The 19531-nt window shown below is 31.7% G+C and overlaps 4 protein-coding genes across 5 annotated transcripts in view; 1 reads left to right on the plus strand and 3 right to left on the minus strand.

The window, feature by feature from the left end:
• Positions 1-9679, minus strand: part of LOC145964969 (adhesion G protein-coupled receptor E3) — a 73742-nt gene extending 64063 nt beyond the window's left edge. The window contains exons 1-5 of the mRNA XM_083088149.1: positions 9497-9679; positions 9078-9309; positions 7201-7396; positions 6466-6800; positions 1374-1571 (exon numbers count right to left, since the gene is read on the minus strand). Of these exons, the coding sequence (XP_082944275.1) occupies positions 1374-1552 (179 nt within the window). The 5' untranslated portion in view covers positions 1553-1571; positions 6466-6800; positions 7201-7396; positions 9078-9309; positions 9497-9679. The remainder of the gene's footprint in view (positions 1-1373; positions 1572-6465; positions 6801-7200; positions 7397-9077; positions 9310-9496) is intronic.
• Positions 9680-10271: 592 nt separating this feature from the next.
• Dlt (codanin-1 like protein dlt) lies at positions 10272-14407 on the minus strand. Of its 2 annotated transcripts, XM_083088120.1 has the most exons (10): positions 14028-14407; positions 13628-13929; positions 13278-13551; positions 13029-13189; positions 12344-12934; positions 11977-12210; positions 11539-11901; positions 11134-11299; positions 10784-11052; positions 10272-10713 (listed from the first exon to the last, which is right to left on the minus strand). In XM_083088120.1, the coding sequence occupies exons 2-10, from the start codon at positions 13907-13909 to the stop codon at positions 10564-10566; spliced, it is 2490 nt and encodes an 829-aa protein (XP_082944246.1). In that variant the 5' UTR covers positions 13910-13929; positions 14028-14407; the 3' UTR covers positions 10272-10563. The 2 variants fall into 2 exon arrangements, with proteins under 2 accessions (XP_082944246.1, XP_082944247.1); XM_083088121.1 differs by lacking the exon at positions 14028-14407 and having other exon boundaries at positions 13726-13862.
• Positions 14408-15019: 612 nt separating this feature from the next.
• On the plus strand, positions 15020-17126 carry LOC145964975 (ubiquitin-like protein 4A). The gene is made up of 3 exons (XM_083088161.1): positions 15020-15647; positions 15982-16087; positions 16166-17126. The coding sequence occupies exons 1-3, from the start codon at positions 15600-15602 to the stop codon at positions 16465-16467; spliced, it is 456 nt and encodes a 151-aa protein (XP_082944287.1). The 5' UTR covers positions 15020-15599; the 3' UTR covers positions 16468-17126.
• Positions 16639-19251, minus strand: Gem2 (Gemin 2). Its single transcript, XM_083088151.1, has 5 exons — positions 18816-19251; positions 18392-18476; positions 18157-18315; positions 17784-18062; positions 16639-16830 (listed from the first exon to the last, which is right to left on the minus strand). The coding sequence occupies exons 1-5, from the start codon at positions 18923-18925 to the stop codon at positions 16738-16740; spliced, it is 726 nt and encodes a 241-aa protein (XP_082944277.1). The 5' UTR covers positions 18926-19251; the 3' UTR covers positions 16639-16737.
• Between the last annotated feature and the right edge of the window lie 280 nt (positions 19252-19531).

Raw genomic sequence — 19531 nt, forward strand, 5'->3', positions numbered from 1 at the left:
TCGGTCGATTCTTTTAGAACCAAGCAGCATGGGGAACATCATGTCTACGCTTTCCCATTTCCCGGCAATTTCCGCGATGGACCATGATCGATCATGAAACTTTCTCTCTTTTCCTTTTCAGCCTCTCTTTCTCTCTTTCTTTCTGATTTTTCTCCGCGCGTTGTGCAGCATTTTCATTCCTTCGCCGACGATTTAATTCACGTTCAAAGATAAAGATCGAAACGTCATTATAACGGAGATGGGGGCGCCAGTCATCGATTTTTCGATTATTGGCGAAATAAAAATTCTGTTGGCACCACGTAAGTACGATATTGAGAAATTATATCGCAGGAAAAACGCGAGGGAAGCGGATACTCCTTTCGTAAGACGAGAGCGAGGTTACAAAAGAGGGCCACAAGAGGTTGTTTGGTATTCCGACGGTATGGTCTTTCGACGTAAGAGGGTACACCGATTAGTACCCCGTAGTGAATCGGCGATCCATAAGAACTGCAAGTGGAATCGCCAACGTGCCGAAAATAGCGGATAAAATAGAAGGAAACGTGATCTAAGATCAAACTTCCTGATCGATTTCCGAAATAAGTTGCTGCATATTTTTACGAAATATAACGCAACAAGAGTTGTAAAAGCTTACGAAATGTGTTTGAATATGCCATTGATAGATCTCGATCGTAATTCAATCGAGAGATGTTTTCAATTTTTACAAAACTTATTTATTTTTACATCTCACTTACGAAAAGAAACGTGATAAGAAAAAATGGGTAGGTACAATATCACTAATTTAATCCTACAATCGCGTCTTAAATTCTTTGCCGAGATATGAATAAAACAACGCGATATAACAAGTAAATAAGTAATGAACGATTAATCCAAACGTAGTAAAAACAGGGAAAATGCATCGAGCAGAGGACGCTTCAGAGATTAATTAAACTGTGCGTTTAATTAAGTTCTTCTTTCTCTAGTAATAATTAAACAGTCAGAATACGAAAGCAAATATCTCTAGCGCAATATATTTGCCGCAGCAGAAATGAAAAGATATATATAATTTCTAATATATATTACCGATATTATGAATATTTTATGAATTTTATGAATTATATTATACAGAATAGAAAGTGAAGCAGGATTTAAAAATTATTATATTTATTATATTTTTATATTATTATTATATTTATATTATATTATATTATTATATTTTTATATTCTTTTTTTCACACACGTATATATAAATATTGTATAATGATTCTATAATTATTTTATTCTACAATAGTTAATATATTCTTTATGTCTCTTTCAACATATATATTTTTTGATATTTGACAAAGAAATTCCATAATATCGGAATATATTAGACAGACACTTTGTCAGTCTCTTACCTGTACGTGATGAATGCGAATACCAGAGCCACTAGAGACAGGCTTCCACCGAGGACCACGATGAGACTCAACACGCCGTCCTGGTCGAAGGAACTGGCGATTCCCGTGGAAACGCCATTAGCTATTCCACCGCCGGGCTGTGGAAAGCCATGCATCGCTCCAGTGTATAGTGTCTCCATGTCGCTGTTACGCCAACATCTGCGACAAGATAAATTCAATTATAAAATACAATTGAAAGGCAAATATAAAGACAATATAATTAGAAAGGAAAAGCTATATAATTTACATGTATAAAAGAGAGCGCGGAGAGCTGTTTGCTTTCGAAATTTTAATTACCGCACACTCAATTACAGGAAGAAATGGATAACCGAGAGATAGAAAGCGGGTTTAATTAATTCGAATTAAATTAATGCGAGCAGCGATGTAAATACTTTTGCCATTTATCCGGTCACCTCTATTAAACTAAAGGAAGAGAATAAACGTTTACCGCAATCCGGGGAAACCGCGATAACCTCGATTTTCACCGTCGCAAATTTTAATTAGTAACGAAGACCATTAAATCTCGCGGACAGGTTTTGACAACTGACTAGAAATGCCGTTGATATCAGAGAGTTATCGCACTGGAGGCAACAGCCCTCTGTAATATATTCAAGCCGCTGCTCGTGTTATACTATTACATCGCTTTAGATATCAGGATACAATCTTGAGTGTAGATTTTTGACTCTAACGTTATCAAAACAAGAGAGAATATCGTGTATAAAATATCAGAATTTTATTTTCTCTAAAATTTTCTATAAAAATATATTATTTCTTTGAGAAAATTACATGTAAAAATATAACACATGATTGTTTTTTCTCAGAATTGTGATATAATTATATCTTTCTGTAAATTTTCAGTAATTAGAAAAAAAGATTTAATACTATGTACAAAATAAATTGAAAGACATAATAAAGTATGAAAAATAGAATTTTTATAGAATATTTCAGTTTTGAAAAAACTAAGTTAATGATAACAAATGGAAATTTTATTAATCGTATGAAGAAAATTAGCAAATTTTTCTTTATGTTTCACATTATAAAATCCTCATACAACAATCTTTGAAAAAATTAAAACAAAACGCAATTTCCGCGAGCAAATCGTCGATCAAATAAGAACAATGTGTGAGCAGAGAAATATCTTTGGCGGAATATTAACGGTTATTCCGATGCGTACGGAATGAAAGTCACGGCATCATGTTTACAACGCTTCTGACGCTCGTAAATTTCAATCAGCGGTAAAAGCAATTAGCTGCAAAGCGTATTGCTTGTCCTTTCCTCGCGAACAGTTCTCCACAAATTGCTTGTCGGAGCAATGCAAACCGCGATCTCGACTCGAGTTCCGGAGTGCCAGACTCGTTTCAATTCGCTCCACTGTCTAGCGCATGTCGGCTTAAGGCGTTGTCCATATCACTGATCCCGCCAACGTACGATTGAATGTTGCAAAGAGAAAAAGCGCGAGCATTACAAATAAAAAGAAAAGACTGAACGATGTAATTAAAAATCTACGTAACAAGAATTTATATCTGAAGAATAGGATATTAATTTACAAATATAATAAAGTCACGAATTTTAATCTACTAAAATAATTTTTTTATATTTTTTAGAGATTTAAAGTATAATTATAATATTTTTAACGACAAATATATTTAATGAGAATATAACGATTTTATATATATGTAAAATAAGCTCTCTAATATTGTATATAATATTTATATATTCAAATATTTTTGTTTTATTTTCAGTGAAAATCACAAACTGAAAATCTGAACGAGAGAAATATCACAAGTGTATTTCATTTTTCCAATAATATATTAATCAATGACACATTTTCAATAATATAATTAATAAAAGACAAATGACTTTGTGTATTTGCACACACACATATATACATTTAAAACATTTATTTGCCTGAACAAAATTGGTTCTGTCGCTTGCAACCATTGTGTATGGTTTTATAATTTATGTATGCAAATTTCGCTGCAAAAAACGAACGCGAAAATATACAAAATATGTTTATACTCGACGTCGATGTTGACCAATGGAACGTAATTAACTTGTTAATTGTGAGTACAATATTTGCATTGTCAACTTTAGGCAATGATGTACGGGTAAAAAGAGAGTTCACGTAACGGCAAATTTATCGATCTTTCTCGCGAACTGACTAGTAAATGAGATTTTTTAATTAATAATAATACACTGCGCATGCTGCGTTAATTTTAAAGTTATTTACTCAACCATCAAGTTTGAATTGAATTAGTTTTAAAGTTCCCGGTTAATAATCTAAACTTTGCGCGAATAGCATAAATGTTCTATTATGTATTTCTTACGAATCTGCTCATTATTCACATCACGTCTACGTTCATTTTAAATGTTTTTATAAGCTATACATAATATCAAATTAATAATTATCAAATTTGTTATTAAATTAACATTAATGCTATATAGTATCACTGTTAACCAATTAATATTAATACAAAATATTCGTTTGATATAAATATAATTAAAATAGAAAACATTATTAAAACAATATTAAAAGGGAGCGAAATTTACACAAACTAATCATTAATTACATCAAATTAACAAAAATGTATCAAACTTTTTGTTCACACATTTATTTTTTTACAATTATATTCTGTATTTTAAAATTTTTATTTCACAAGCTAATTGAACATGACAGTCGATAATACTTTGCATGTAACACGACTTTCCTTTCTCTACGATAATGCACTTTAGACAAGAAAAATTCATCGCTCATACTTTGAGAATTTCAGGATACCTTTATTTAAGGCAGGATATATAACGCCGAAACTGCTGCGAAACATTAACAAGCTTCCGGCCCTTATTCGGTATTCACGATGTAAAAGCGCGCGAAAATTGTACTTTTCTCGTTGGTATAAAACTCATTTCTGCTATGCGTTGTAACACGTGTGCATAATTAATATTTGCATAATATTTTTCTTTGTAAATTTTCTTTCTTTCTACTTTCTCTTTATATTTCGATAATTCTCATAAGAGATAATTATACATACTCTGGAATTCACTACTTTTTTCGATTATGATATTAATATTTCTTAAGAAAATATAAAAGTAGTTTATTCCTAACTAAATGTTAAATTTCTTTAAATTATCATTTTTAATTTTTAATATTAAATGTTTTAATTACATTACAGAAATGAAATATCGCGAAAGTATATATTGAAATTAATAAAAAATTTAACGTTTTTATATATGTACTTGTAGTCTCTTTAGAATTTTCTAAAAATGTTATTAATATCGGAATAAAAACTGCATAATTAATATGAATCAATTTCTTTTGATTGTCTTAAATTGCAAAAAGAAAAACAAATGAGATAAAATAATTTTCATAAAAGATATTTATAGAAAATCACATGTATTCATTATGTCGAAAATGTATAATTTTTATTTAAAGAATTTTGCAATAACCGATAATCTAACCCTTTTAATTTATCTGTTTAATTGTTAACAACAATACGATAGAGATTGTTCTATTTTGTGTAATATAATTTCGAAACACGAAACGTCGACATATCTGATGTATTGCGAACGTGATCTACTCGAGCAATCGTTCGCAAGTACAATTCCAAGTACAAATTGAGGCATGTTGCATTAACTATATCAATTGCTGACTACGTGATAACGCTTAAATAATATTCCATGATCTGTCGAAAATCGCTTGTTGACAACTGCTAAAACGCGTAATAAAAATGCATGGCAAATAATATCGCGTTCGACGACGAATGAACATACGCACGATATCCTTTCATCGATATCCGTCGTTTCACTTTGTTTCGAGCCTCAACTTCCCGCAGTATATTTCCGGATCATAGTGTATTTATAGCGAACCGCGGCCAATGGATAAACGATGGATGCATCGGTTTATCGGACTGCATAATTCCGCAACGAACATACAACAAAATGCGACGATCTTTTAACAGAGGAGAGCAAAATTTTTTATTTTGCATTGACATGTACTATAGAGCTGAAGCCTTCGAGATTTTATTTACAAAGAAAAATATTGCTCATATTTATCGTTACTATTTGAATATCGGTACTTTTCTCTCGAAAGAAATTTTATTTGACATTTTGGACGATTTCTATAATCAACAGCAAAACTCAGAATTCTATTTATAATTTGATGTGTGTATATTTTGTGAGATGTGTCTCTTCAAATGTTTTCTACATTACACGTTGCGCAAAATCACAAATAAAATTCTTTCCGAGTTCTATTGCGACTTTAAATCATCTAAAGTGAGTTTAAAGCAAATTTAATATAAAAAAATTAATTTTCTATCATTTTAGAATCTGCATGTTAAATAAATTATATATAAATCACAAAGTATCTTAATATTGTCATAATCTTATGAAAATATTTTTAAAAATACATTCTTCTAAATTCTTTAGTTAATTTTTAATTTTTGTTAATAAATTATCAAATATAAAGAAAGAATATAGTATTAAGGAATATAATATAAAATTTGAATTAAAATTTGTATAATTCACATACCTATCATTATAATATTGTTTCAAAATTAATATAAAATAAATATAGAAATACTTCTAAAACTTTTTTATATTAAATATATGTAAAAATAATAATAATTGAATATTGATTATTGGTTATACAAAATTCTTTAAATAAAAATTATATATTTTCAACATAATAAATAAATATAATTTTCTATAAATATATTTTATGAAAATTATATATTTTATTTTCTTCATTCTTTATTGAGTGAATTTCAACACTTATTTTTCTCAATTTACTAAATATATATTATAGTATATATTTTATATATTACCAAACTTTACATATATATATTATAATAATTTATATAATAAGCAAATTATTACAGCATTTAACAGATCAAAAAAAATTCAAGTACGTATTCTAATCTGGCAAAATACTCGAATTTTTGATCCGTTAAATGCTGTAATAATTTGTTTATTATATAAATTATTATAATAATTTATAACAGATCAAAAAAAGTATGTATGTTTCTCTCTTTCCTTCTTAGCTTAAAGTACAACTTACCTCGTGTACTTGATGAAAAGGCGTCGCCAAAATTATAGAATTTGATGGGTCAACTGGCAGCTGCAGCTGCAATTGGGTCGATCACATTTCTCGACACGGTGATCCACAGCACCAGTCACGTGATACGCGCAAAACAGACGACTCGCGTGCTCCGATGAGAGGCCGGTACCGGCCGGTACCTCTGCGTCGAGGAAAGATTCGCTCCGACTGTTATCACTTTGCCACCGCATACAATTAGGGTTAGGTATCGACGACGTCCCGTCACGCATTCAAATTCATCGCATTCAGCCTTCGAAGAATTCCACTCTCGCGTCACGAGCTCCGGTGACACTGATCTGAAAAGAGATTCGACAATAATAAAAATAACGATATGGAAATTGATCGATCAAGTATAACACAAACCGACACTATCGATTTCCGATGGCGTCATGTCTGAAGTCGGATCACTCAGATAGACGTGAAACTAACTTCGCGATGCGACAAAATTACCGCGCAAATTAGCAAATATGGCGGCTTTGAAAAATTTGAAAAATTCGATCGAAATATCCCATGGAATTCTCTCGCGCTCCGAAAATAAGATTCACGCAATGAAATCCTTTCGCTCAATGAAATCGAACATTACGCTGATAAAAGGCTCGAATCGAGAATGCTTGTTGCTTGAAAACAGCAATACTTTACTACATCAAGAATTTACTTTCGCGACAACAAAAATAATCGAATATCGAGATCTTTTACCGTTATTACGTCCAGAATCTTCCCAGAATCGGTTGCCACTGTCATTTCTCGATCGTGCACCTCCGAAAGCGTCCTTTTTGATCCTTCTTGATCCTTCGCGACGTCGTCGAAAGAAACGAGAACGAACCGGGAGCTCAGAGTCGCGATCGCGAGGAAGAGGAGAATCGCGAATCAACGAATCGCTTCCACCGGGCAACTGACTCGATCGTAGATGATCGCGAGTTAAGGGAAAAGTACCGGAAAGTACGGAAATGACGAGCACAAATGCGAACGCGACGGGCCGCGGACCGCGACTGCGACCACAACTAGGATCCGTTCGCGCTCCGCGAACGCGCGCGCGGAACTGCGCCGCGCATGACGTACGCGCGCAACAGCGTGAAGTTTCCCCCAATCTTCAAAGGGGGGAACGGAACGGCTCGGTCGTACGCGCGAATGTATGTATTCACGAGCAAGTATGCGTGCACGTTTCCTCCCTTTTTATTTTTAAAATTATTACGTTTAACCCTCTTTAAAGGGATGGTTTCATTAATGGAAAAAATTATCCTTTTTTTTTCAATTATGTATTCGAAATAGAATTATTAAATAAAATAGAAAAAAAATATAATAATTAATAATAAAGTAATTGTTTAATAATTATATTTTTAATTATTAATAATATAATTATTAAATAATAAATAATAAAAATATAATTATTGAATAAAAAAAAATGTTTTGAAATTTCTGAGGAAAATAATGTATGTAAAAAAATAAAATATATAACATATATGTGGCTATTATGCGTTATTTTATACATAAATATTAAACTAAAAGTATACATATATGTATCAATATCCTTAAAAAAGTTAAATGATAATGTGTGCTACTTAATACTATTTTTATGTTAAAAATCGTTTACAAAATCACGAGAAAATTATGTTTGAACACATTTAGAAAACATCCTTTGAATTGCATCCTTGATAAATATTTACGCTTTTCTCACGTTACGATATTCTGTTCAAGTTAAATTAAGATAAGATCATTAATCTGAAATTTGCATATACATGACTTTTAGTTTAATTGCATTAATTTGAGATTTACCAAGAAATAATAAAAGAATATAATCAATAAATATGTGTTCAAAAAATGCTCCCTTGTAAAATTATTATCAAAATACTTGATAGTACTTTTTAAACGTTATTTTTAATACGGAATCTCGATACCTGATATTTAATAAATGCGTTCGGAAATTTAGCATAAAATCATTATTGTTTTTAAAATCATATTGTTCGAATAGGATTAAAAACGCGAAATTTTTAAACAGAGGATATCCAATTTGGCAATAAAAAATATCGTGCACAAACAATTGAAATTACTAATATAACACGTTGCAAGTGAAAATTGTTGACTAATATATAACACTTTGCAAAATTTTAAATTAAATTCAATCAATTTCATAATTAATATAACTTTAAATTAATCTAATAATTTTAATAACATATATAATCAAAATGTATTTTGTACAAAAATATATTTTGTCATGAATTTGAAAATAAAGAATAAAAATATTTACAAATTATTATATAATATTGCATCTTTTAATAAAATAAATAATGATTATCAAAATAAATTAAAATAAATAATAACATGTTGCACATTTAATATTCATTTAAAAAAATTATTAAAAATAATTATTGATTGTATCATAGGATAATATCATAGTTTTAGAAATTACATTAACGATATATATTGCACATAAAAATAGATATAAAATAAATTAAACATTCTTCTATTAATACGATTGTCATTATTCTTTCTTTTGAATGCATCAATTTCTCCGTCTAATATCGGTCAATAGAAGATTACAGAATAAATTATGAAAGAAAATGTCTGCTACTTACGAGGAAAATTTGCGATCATTCGCGAGCAACGAGACGAGATTAGATACCACCATCGGGCGAGAGGGTGGACGACCATTGAGAGTTATGGTAATGGAACGAAGGTAGATGACCCAATTTCAAAAGGACAAAAGGACCATCCCCGTTGTGTCGTGACAATGTGTCGACGGGGAGTAACAGGACCGTTCAAAAAAATAGATCTTCCTGGATTATCGTACGCTTATTTCGAGAGACTCTACGCAAAAAATATAAATTAAAAACTGAAATTAGAGAATACATAATTTCTACGTAAATTTTTTTTTAATTTTACAAGTTACAGATATATAGAGAACAAGACTAATAAATTATTTTTACAAAATAATAATTTATATTCTTGATATAACATTAAAAATTATGTATAATATAATGAATTGTTTGCTAACCTTGGCTCTACGAAGTTTTATTAATAAGTTACTTATATGCTCTGATCCCGCGAGATTTATACAGCCAATCTTGATACTAGCTGTAGCAGCCTGTGTGTCTGGCAGTGATAACGGTGCATGTTATATTACCTCGGAGAGATGGAAAAGCACCCTCGGGACAAGGAATTGCGGAGACGTGAGTACTTTAAGCTAGGAGACATGCCAAAGTATGATTTTTTTAAAACATTAATTCTAGCGAATGTGTAATCGAGTATATGTTTATTAGGATTAAACACAACTCGTTACAGAGATGAGCTAATTTGTCTATTAACAAGTTAATAGACCAATCCTGTAAAATTGTTCAATAAAGTTTATTACTCTTATTAACGAACAGTATTAACGAAAGTTTTTGTCTAATAAAATTTTAATTGTCTGGTTCGATTAACTATTTATTAACATTTCATTTAGTTAAGGCATAATCCAAATACACAAAAAGATTAAAATTAAGAAAAGTTTCAAGTGAGATCATATTTTTCATGAATTGACTCGTGTGATTTGACACTAAAAATTTTGAAGACGCAAAATTTATTACGTAGTCGTATGCCATTGAAAATACATTAATCAGATAGAACGGAAAAGTAATAAACAAATATTTGGAGTCACAGGAGTGGAATAAGGTAAAATCTAATTTGTCAAAAACAAACTCAAGGCAGCAAGATTTTGACAAACTCGCGCTTAACGATTTATCTCGATGCGTACGCTCGCAAGCGACGGGAATAACACAGAGGGACATTCGTTAACTATAAAATATATATTGTTATATATTTAATATAACTGTCGCATATACAAAAAAATTAGAATTTATTTTCTTTCTCGTAAAATATTCGTCGATATACACCCGCAGATTGTACGTACGCATCTTTGATCATATATAGAACAAGGATGCGTCATTTAAAAATTTGACACATATGATAATATATGTAAAAAGAGAAAGAGGAGAGATGCAATAATTATATTTACAGAAAATTATTTAAACAGTCGTACTTTCCGATTATCGCAGCATCGTAAATATTTTACTATGCGTCAGTCTATAAACTGTAATCGTTGCAAAATTCAATCTCATGATATGTTTCCGCTACCCAGCCAAGAAGATACTTGACTTTCTCCGTCGCCTCATCGGTAGCTTTATAACCTTCGATAGCTTCGTTCAGGCACTTTGATAAAAGCTTCAACAATGGCTGCAAACAAGAGGATTAATATTAATGAATTGTTGTCATTAATGAATAATGGTATTGTATGTGCACTCACTATGGGCCAATCTTGTCTGAATAAAGCTACACACTGATCACTCAAACTATCTCCGTCAAGTATGTTTGTTTCTAACAATCTTTTTAGAAATTTGCCGAAAATCGGCCATATCGTATCATTTTGCGGTTGCGCCAATAACATTATATTTCTCGAACATAAGAACCTATTCATGGACGAATCAGCTTCGTCATCTGTCAAACCGTTTGATGACCATATTTTAATCAATTTGTCCTGGACCTCTTGTGTGAAAAGATCTGTTCTGTAGGCAACTAAAAACGTGAAATTATTTTTACTTAATTACTTAATTGCTCAATTTCACTTTTAACATTTTGGTGTTATTATAAACATACCTAAAAATAATGCAAAGTCGGTACTGAGATAAGACAAAACTTTCTGTGGTCCAGGTAAAAGATCGCTTCTTTGATCAAAAATTTGATACAATTTATTTAAAATATCCAATATGGATGACATAGGTAAATCTGCACCATTATTATCTAATATGCTCCATATTAATCCCTATAAACAGGAATAAAATACATTATTATATTTAAATATTAATAATTTAAAGTTTTTAATATTAATTTAAATTTAAATTTAATTAATTTAAAGTTAATTTTATTGTAAGAATGACATAAGCTAAAAAATATTTGTATAGCCTGGAAAAATATATTTATTGTATCAATTATATAATATAAAGCTTATCTAAAACTTATTATGCTAAAGTTTTTAAATTTAAGTGATAGATATATCCTTACCCGAAGTTCATCTATCACTGCAGTAGGACTAGGAGCATCTCTGTTGTGACATTTCTCTTGTTTAGAGTGCACAGGACTATTGTTTCGGAAAAATCTATTAATCTCAAGTTCCATATCCTTTATAAATAAGGAACCACCAACAATATGCGATTGAATCCATTGATTTATTCGTTCCATTGCCATTCTGGTCGCAATTTTTATACACATTTCTTTAACCGCTGTTAAAGAGTCTTCTGCCAGTAAAGATTCAATTGATGTTGCGATTCGTGTCTCGCAAATTGACGGAATTATTTGTTCGCATTGATCTTTCAAATCTTTCGACACTTTATTCGCTAACATATTTATATCGCTCAAGAGCGAAGCCTGAATATCAAAACGCGATTTAAAATTTTGCATCGATGTAATATAAAATTTTCCTTATAAATATACGTGTGTTACCTTAAATTGGTTATAGTAACTTATCGATACTTCGCTTTGCTCGTCGGAGTCTTTTTCGACGTGTTTATGTATTAAAAGTTTCCTGAAGGAAATTAGATTTGTTTCTCGCGACGAAGCTAACATGGTATTACATATATACTTCACGCAGGTAGATGCAACTCTTTCAGAAACGAAATCGACAGTTTTTCGGGTGGAAGCCGGTTGACCATGAAAAAAGGCCTCTTCTAGTTGCAACTATTATATAAAATAAAACAAATTGTAAAAATATAAAAATATCTTCATATAACACATGGATTATTATAAAAAATATAATAGAGTGATGCATGTATGTATGTTAGAAATATAAATATAATAATAATGTACATACTTCCAAGTGTTTTGCTCGAGTAGTGCCTCCTAATTTACGCAGCTGACTGGTAACAGGTGTAATATGTTTATTGGAGTTGATATTTAAATTCGTGCCGTTCCCATGAAATACAGAGAGAGTCGATTCTATTCGCGAACAGCAGGACCGCATTGTTCGGTCAGTAATTATGTCTAATTTATCGAGATTGCATTTAACGCGAATTGCGCAATCTGTGGAATGTGAATTTTTTCTCTTTTCAGAGAACTTTTCTATCTGTCTGAGGCTCTTCAATTCTTTAACTTTGCAAGTATTCTGCCAGGCAATGTGAAAATCCTTGGGATAGTTTGGTAGCTCGAATAACCAGCACAGACTTGATTTGAGCAATACAGCAGCTTGTTGGGAAATAAGATTATCAGGAGCAGAAAGATTGGTTTGATTGATAGCATGATAAATATAATACAATAATTCCAAGATCTGCTTGTAATACGGCAGCCGTAGCGATACTGTGTCCATCATAGCTAAATATTTGACCATCCAAGGTATCGTCAGTGAAAGTTTACCTTCAACTATAGCGTTTTGGAGACATGTTTGTAAGTTTAATGATGGTAAAACCTGGATAATAAAATAATAAAATAATTGCAAATATTATTGAGAATTTGTTAAACAAAACAGCTTTTAACATTTGTTCATAATTTTTATCACATACCTTGCTTCTTATCTCTATTTGTGTTGTTATAATTTCTTTAGTAGTATTAGATTCAGATCTGTAGGGCAATGAAACTAAAAGTCCTAATACTTTTGCAAGAAGTCTTAAACTAGCTAAACAAGTAATAAAATTTTCTTGTGTTTGTTCGTCAACCATTGTATCTGCAAATAAAGCAACAAAAAAAACATTATATTTCTAAAATCTCATATCTATTATGAACAGTTATTATTAAAATGATAAAAAACATACCTGAATCTTCTATTTCACTATTAGCAAACTGAGTGTCATTTAGCTCTATTATCTCATGTATAAAACAATTTTCCAGATGTGTATAAAATATTGGATGAAATGCATGCAATATGAAATCTTTAAAAAATTCTTGCATGCCAGGAAATGAAGGACCAAGAATCTGACTTTGCGATGGCAAAGGAGTTACGAATCTTTTACTGAGTTGTGTCAATTTTTCAGGATTAACATGCTTCAAGGATTTTAAAAAATTCAAGCTCTCATCATCCATCACATCCTGAAAATTGTACAATTATATCATTATCTAAGGAATTTATTATAACTAGAAAAAATACCAATAACTTTGGACTTACTTGATGTCCTTTCTGTATACATGATATCAGTAGTTGTGATTTAAATAACCTAGCAATGTGATAATAATTAGTACAATCATTGTGCATTGTCAACATACTTCGTATTCTACCGCCTAATGCAATTTGAAACACCCATCCTGGCACCAAGTGATTTTCCTCCCAAATTCTCAATATATCGTAAAAGGCATCCCTCTGTTTTCTAAAGGCGTGAAATGCAAGGCCAGATGAGAAATTCTCACGATTGTCAGTGTCAATTTGAAAGCACACATTCGCTTCCCCCATTGCGCACAATTTTTGACAGACTGTGAACAATAATAAACACATAAAAATTATTTTAAAATTAGAGACTCTTGCGAATAATTTATTTTACTTTATGATATTTTGCTCGCTAATCTAATACCTTATTCTTCTTCTGATTAAATATTTCAACATTTCTTCTGTGAAAAATCTCTTCTTCTTCTATATTCAATTTTAAGGTTAGATTTCTTGAACATTGAAAGATCGATAGATATTGTTAAATGGCGGGATTTTTATCAAAATATGAATACAAGACGTGTCGTTACACAGTCTTCAATTGCGTAACATGCATTCTTTAGCGTAAAAATTGCACTTTCAAACATATGGATACATGTCACTGCAATCTATTTTTTTTCTTTTCACTTTACTCCGGATCAGCAAGTTAGATTAGGTTAGGTTGTTTTAAATATGTACAGTACGCGCCAATGGCTGCGTTCAGCAGAAAAAGCTGCTTTGCAACTGTTGTAAAATTCGTGAGTCTGATTGGCGTATGCTCTTAATTTTGATTGAATCTAAGAGCATACACTAATCAGATTCACGAATTTTACAACAGTTGCAAAGCAGCTTTTCCTGCTGAACGCAGCCAATGATTCGTCCGTTCCTTAAGCCGTAATCACACTACGGGTTTGGTTGCGGTTGGAATTGACCAATCAAAGTAGCCAGGCGACAAATTGCTTTATTCTGATTGGTCAATTTCAACCGCAACCGAACCAGCAACCCGTAGTGTGATTACGGCTTTAGGTTGGTAATATCTATCTTCTTCTAATGTATAAGAATCCTATGCATTATCAAAGGATAAATATTATCAAGAATAAATATCATCATTGACGTGTAGTGTACATACTTTGGATCCACAATTATGGATTGTATTATTATCGTTTTACCTTTATGCTTGTGGCACCGATCTACAGGCTTCTCTCTGTTCGAATTTCGAATGTTACATTAGAGTGCGTTCGAAAATCCGATCGAAAGGTGCAGGGATTTTTTTTGTCCCGATTCATCAGTTCATCGCCGCTCTACTTCGGGAGGATTTTGAACGCATCTTCGCTCGATTGATTATTTGATTATTCCGAGAGATGGCGCCGCGATCGATCAGTCGCCGCCCGAAGCACGGAGTCGAGAGTCGAGAGGGGCTCGTCCATCACGAGAGAATAGAAAGAGGAAAGGAGGAAAAGAGAGGAGGAGATCGAGAGGGAGAGAACGAAAGAGAGAGAGAGAGAGGGTACGATTAATATATAGCTTGTAGGAGAAATAAATCGGCGCGCGTGGAGATCGACGGCGACTCGGAGACGGGAGTAACATGCCAGTGAAGTGCGTTGTAGATCGGGAAAATCGTCACGAGACACCGCTATCTCCATCGGTATCCGTATCCGCGCAGGCGATCGCATCGATACCCGCGCTCACCGCCGCGTCGCACCGCTGCTCCTGAGGTAGGAGAAATAGCAATCAATGACGCCGATGACGCTGTGCGCGGCCGATCGTGCGAACGCAAAATATAACCTCATCGGTGCGTAAGATGCTCCAACTTTTATCGCTTCAACCGGAGATACCGCTGTTTCGAGAAAGAAGCTGATCGGCGCACGCTCGTCGTGTGTGTGTGTTTGTGCGTTTGCGTACGCGCGCGTGGCTCGCACGTCCAACGTTGTTTTCGCAATCATTATCGGAGCCGCTCACCATGAAAGTGATTGTGAAGAAGTTGCTGGGAAAAGAATGTGTCGTTGACGTAAGTATACCGTCTTTCCATTTCCTCGCGTATCGACGACTTTGTCTCGCGATCTGAATTTTACTCCGGATTAATATTTACAATCGTAGGGTTAAATTAATGTTTATCCTAAACGAATTAGAGAGAGGGTACTTAGACGTCCGTTAAATAAAAAATTCGAATGCGTAGTTCGTTCTTCGATCGACTTTCTCATTTTAACAACAATCTTATTTTTGACATCGATCGAGCCTTGAGAGTCTTTCAAAATCTTTTCCGTAATAGCTATTTTTTATAAATAATTATAAGCATTACCTTTTTGTATATTATTATTTATATTATATGTATCATTTTTTAGATATTGCCATCAGAGACAGTGTTGGAGTTGAAACACAAAGTGAGCGATCTGTTAGGCATCGATGTACCGCAACAAAGATTATTACTCACTGGCAAAACCTTAGCGGGTAAGTATATTCAGTTATCTAGTGTCATGTATCATCGTTGTAATTCTGATTATAGATTATTTATTTGATATATCTTAGATGAAAATCCACTAAGTTTCTATCCGGGAATCAAAGATGGCAGTAAATTAAATCTCTTGGTAATTAAGAAAACAGAGGAGGGTTCCAGCAAGGCAAAATCTTCGCCTCAACAAAAATCGGGCGTTCAATTATTCAGAGATGAAGTTTCCAGAGTGCTCAGGCATTACTACACGGTATCTGAGACAGAGTCCATAGTCAATGAGCTGATAAAGGACTTGAAAAGCAAAGTGAATAGCCTTAGTTACGATGATCTAGAGAGATTAGCCATTGCGTTGCTCCAGGACCAAGAGAATGTAGCTTAAGAATAATTGAAGATTTTTCAATTCTGCTTACCGATTGATTATTGTAATACAAGTTTATTTAATTGAAGCATTATCTTATACATATTGCGCCTCTCAATAATTGGTATTTTGTAATTAAATGTATTTAAATCAAATAACCATGATTTAAAAAACATACCACTTTACGTAAAATTAAAATTTAAACGTAATTCACTTTATTAAAATAATTGTACGTGTACACGTGTCACATTGTGTTATGAATAATTAGGTTAATTATGTATTGGAAAATTCTTAAGGATCTGCCAAGTCTAATTGACGGAAGTATCTCGCTACTAAACAGATGAATAAATTCAACGCCCCTAGCTCCTGCGCGTCCAGTTTTCCCTGAAAAAAGGGCAAAGAATGAGAATGTCATTAGTAAATTTTAATATGAACTTTTGTAGATATCTACGAGACGACGAGCTAGTTTAGATATAGAAGAAAAGTTCAGTCTCTTATTTTCTCAACCTTTTGTAACCTGACAAATGCATGTTTTTATTATTGCCTGAACCTTTTTCTAACACTGGAAACAACATAAAATAGAGTAAACAGAAAGTTATGCAATAAAAATGTTTTGTTAATAGAAATTAAACATTTTCCTTCCATTTTTCTCTCCCCTATATTATTTTACATTAGTAAAATTAGATCAATGGTAGGTCAATTAGATTAATGACAAATAAAAAATAAAATATATTAAATTGATCTAACTGAACTTTTCTTTACGTTAAATTAATATGTTGAAATTACAAAAGAGAACCAATGTTATTCTATATTTTTAAGGATGATATATAAGAGATTCAACTCTTATACACGTTTGTGTGCGAAAAAGAGAGAAAGATTATGTTAAATCATATTTTTTCACCATGCATTTAGTAATGTAGGTACCTGAAATTTATTTTATTCTTTTTATTATATTAAACAAATCAAATAGCAACTAGATATTAAAGAAATAAAAGGATCTTTTAGTGGAGGATCAATTTTCATTTGTTTAAATTTGTATAAATTCAAATATTTATATCTTTATAATTCATTGAATTATTTGATTTAAAAAATCTATTTTGCCTCTTTTTTCTTTTCTTCATATTATTTCAAGATACATATATATATGTTTTTCGATTTTAAAATTTCTAGAATACACTATTCTAGCGAATATGATTTAGACTTGCCAATATAAATGAGATTAAACAAACGTTCCTCTTCTCTCTTTTCAAAGCACGAAATAACATTGATTAATTTACGTGCAATATTGATTTACTTCTAATTAATAATCTAGTTTGATTAAGTTTAATAAGTTTTACAGAATCTGCGCGGATGACGGAACACGCTCGTGCCAACGAACGCAAGCAGGAACAGGTATCAGGCTGCAGAGGTTGCTCCAAGATCGCGAGTAATGTATAGATCCACTGGCCTATTTTGTATTCAATTCTCTTTTCAGTTTCCACAAAGTGCACAAGGTGTTCAAGTACTTGCTCCACAGTTGATTGATTGAAGCAAAACAGAGTATTTAATGTGGGTTCAATTTTCTCTTTATTACCTAAACAGAAGTTGATCCAACCTTCTCGATCATTTATGCTAGGCTGTAATATCAAAAAGAAGAAGTAAACCAAAAAGTAATTGAAGATTTTTTCAGGTTTCAAACAAATTTATTATGTAATAATAAAAAAGATTTACCAAATTAATGTCAGGTATCCTCCATTTACGTTTACCTACTTGTATCTCATCCTTTAGTTGGCTTACATACAATCTTATATCAGAAAAATCGGAAACTTGATACTGTTGCCATTCTAAGGTTGGGCTGAGACTCGGTGGAGCTTTAACACATCCTGCTAACTTTTATAATTATATTAGTGTACAACATTTATTAGATTTGTCATCAATATTATATATATTACTGAAATCAACTTACAGTTTTAACACAGCCTCTTGACAGTTCCATACATGATAGATCTATATCAGCCACCACTACATCTGCACATTGCTGGGCTTCTATTCTATGGAATCAACAATTTTTTAATTATTTGTTTGTTATTTGATTGCAAGAGCTCTGTCTCTTATCAACTTAAAAAAAGCGAGATATATATATTTCTTTTTGACAAACTTCTTAAATAGAAAAATATTTAATAAGATATGGAAAATACATCTTTGAAAAGAACAGAGCTATAATAGATTAGATGGTCTTTTAATTGCACCTTTTTACATGCTTTTTTGTTATAAAATAGAGTAAAACTATACATATGATTAAAATTTTAGAAACAGGGGAAAAAATATAAAGAAATGCCTAAAATAATTAAGGTAAAATAGCTTATATAAAAAGCTTTATTGTAAATTACATCACTCGTTTAATGTATTCCTCTCCAGAAGTAGGTGGCAATGAAAGATTAATATCCTTTTCGTTAATATTTCCCACTTCGAATACTGGTCGTTTCAAATAATCCATCATATTGATTCAATATTTTCACTTTTTAACCAAAAATTTTGGCACGTACCGAACTAAAAATTTTTTGAGTTTAAGGTTAGTTTCGAGTAACTTTCGAGATGTTCACTACAATGGTAAACACACTGGTAAACAACTGATTAGAACTGCCCATAAAGCTTGGTCCATTTGAAAGAGTAATTTTGAAAATATCTCTTTTTTATCTAATACTCTCCAATAATAATTACATTTGTCATTTTTATTTATTAAAATTATTAAATTTATTAAAATCGGTATCGATAATACATTTCTTTTAAGTCAGTATTAACGACATGTTTTTATAGTCAATGGGCCTGTTCTTTTTAGCTGCACTGCTGCACTAGTGCAATTAGTTAGAGTGAAAGAAAGTATGTTTGTCTCTTTCTAACTTATTGCACTAGTGCAGCAGTGCAGCTAAAAAGAACAGACCCAATGATAAGTGAATATAGGCACTGCAGAAAATTAAATTTACATCGTTAAGAAAATATTAACATTATTAAAAATATACATTTTAACAATAAGATTTTTTAGAAAAATACGAGAATCTTCCGATGTCTAATTTTTATTGCATTGGATATGATTGTACGAGGAGAA

Source organism: Camponotus vicinus, unplaced genomic scaffold (assembly GCF_025532165.1).
Source record: "Camponotus vicinus isolate PSW18456_S1 unplaced genomic scaffold, iyCamVici1.0 SCAF_14, whole genome shotgun sequence".
In the NCBI taxonomy this organism is placed as follows: Eukaryota; Metazoa; Arthropoda; class Insecta; order Hymenoptera; family Formicidae; genus Camponotus; species Camponotus vicinus.

Bases quoted from the DNA above. Each gene is read 5' to 3' on its own strand.
- Dlt (XM_083088120.1), bottom strand. From the start codon at position 13,909: ATGGGGGAAGCGAATGTGTGCTTTCAAATTGACACTGACAATCGTGAG. The intron at 13,552-13,627 runs GTAAGTCCAAAG...TACAATTTTCAG, and splicing joins GTATACAGAAAGGACATCAA to GATGTGATGGATGATGAGAG. The intron at 11,053-11,133 runs GTATGTTTATAA...TCACGTTTTTAG, and splicing joins CGACTTTGCATTATTTTTAG to TTGCCTACAGAACAGATCTT.
- LOC145964975 (XM_083088161.1), top strand. From the start codon at position 15,600: ATGAAAGTGATTGTGAAGAAGTTGCTGGGAAAAGAATGTGTCGTTGAC. The intron at 15,648-15,981 runs GTAAGTATACCG...ATCATTTTTTAG, and splicing joins GAAAAGAATGTGTCGTTGAC to ATATTGCCATCAGAGACAGT. The intron at 16,088-16,165 runs GTAAGTATATTC...GATATATCTTAG, and splicing joins CACTGGCAAAACCTTAGCGG to ATGAAAATCCACTAAGTTTC.
- Gem2 (XM_083088151.1), bottom strand. From the start codon at position 18,925: ATGATGGATTATTTGAAACGACCAGTATTCGAAGTGGGAAATATTAAC. The intron at 18,477-18,815 runs GTAATTTACAAT...TTGATTCCATAG, and splicing joins GAATACATTAAACGAGTGAT to AATAGAAGCCCAGCAATGTG. The intron at 16,831-17,783 runs GTAAAACTTATT...CCCTTTTTTCAG, and splicing joins CCGTCATCCGCGCAGATTCT to GGAAAACTGGACGCGCAGGA.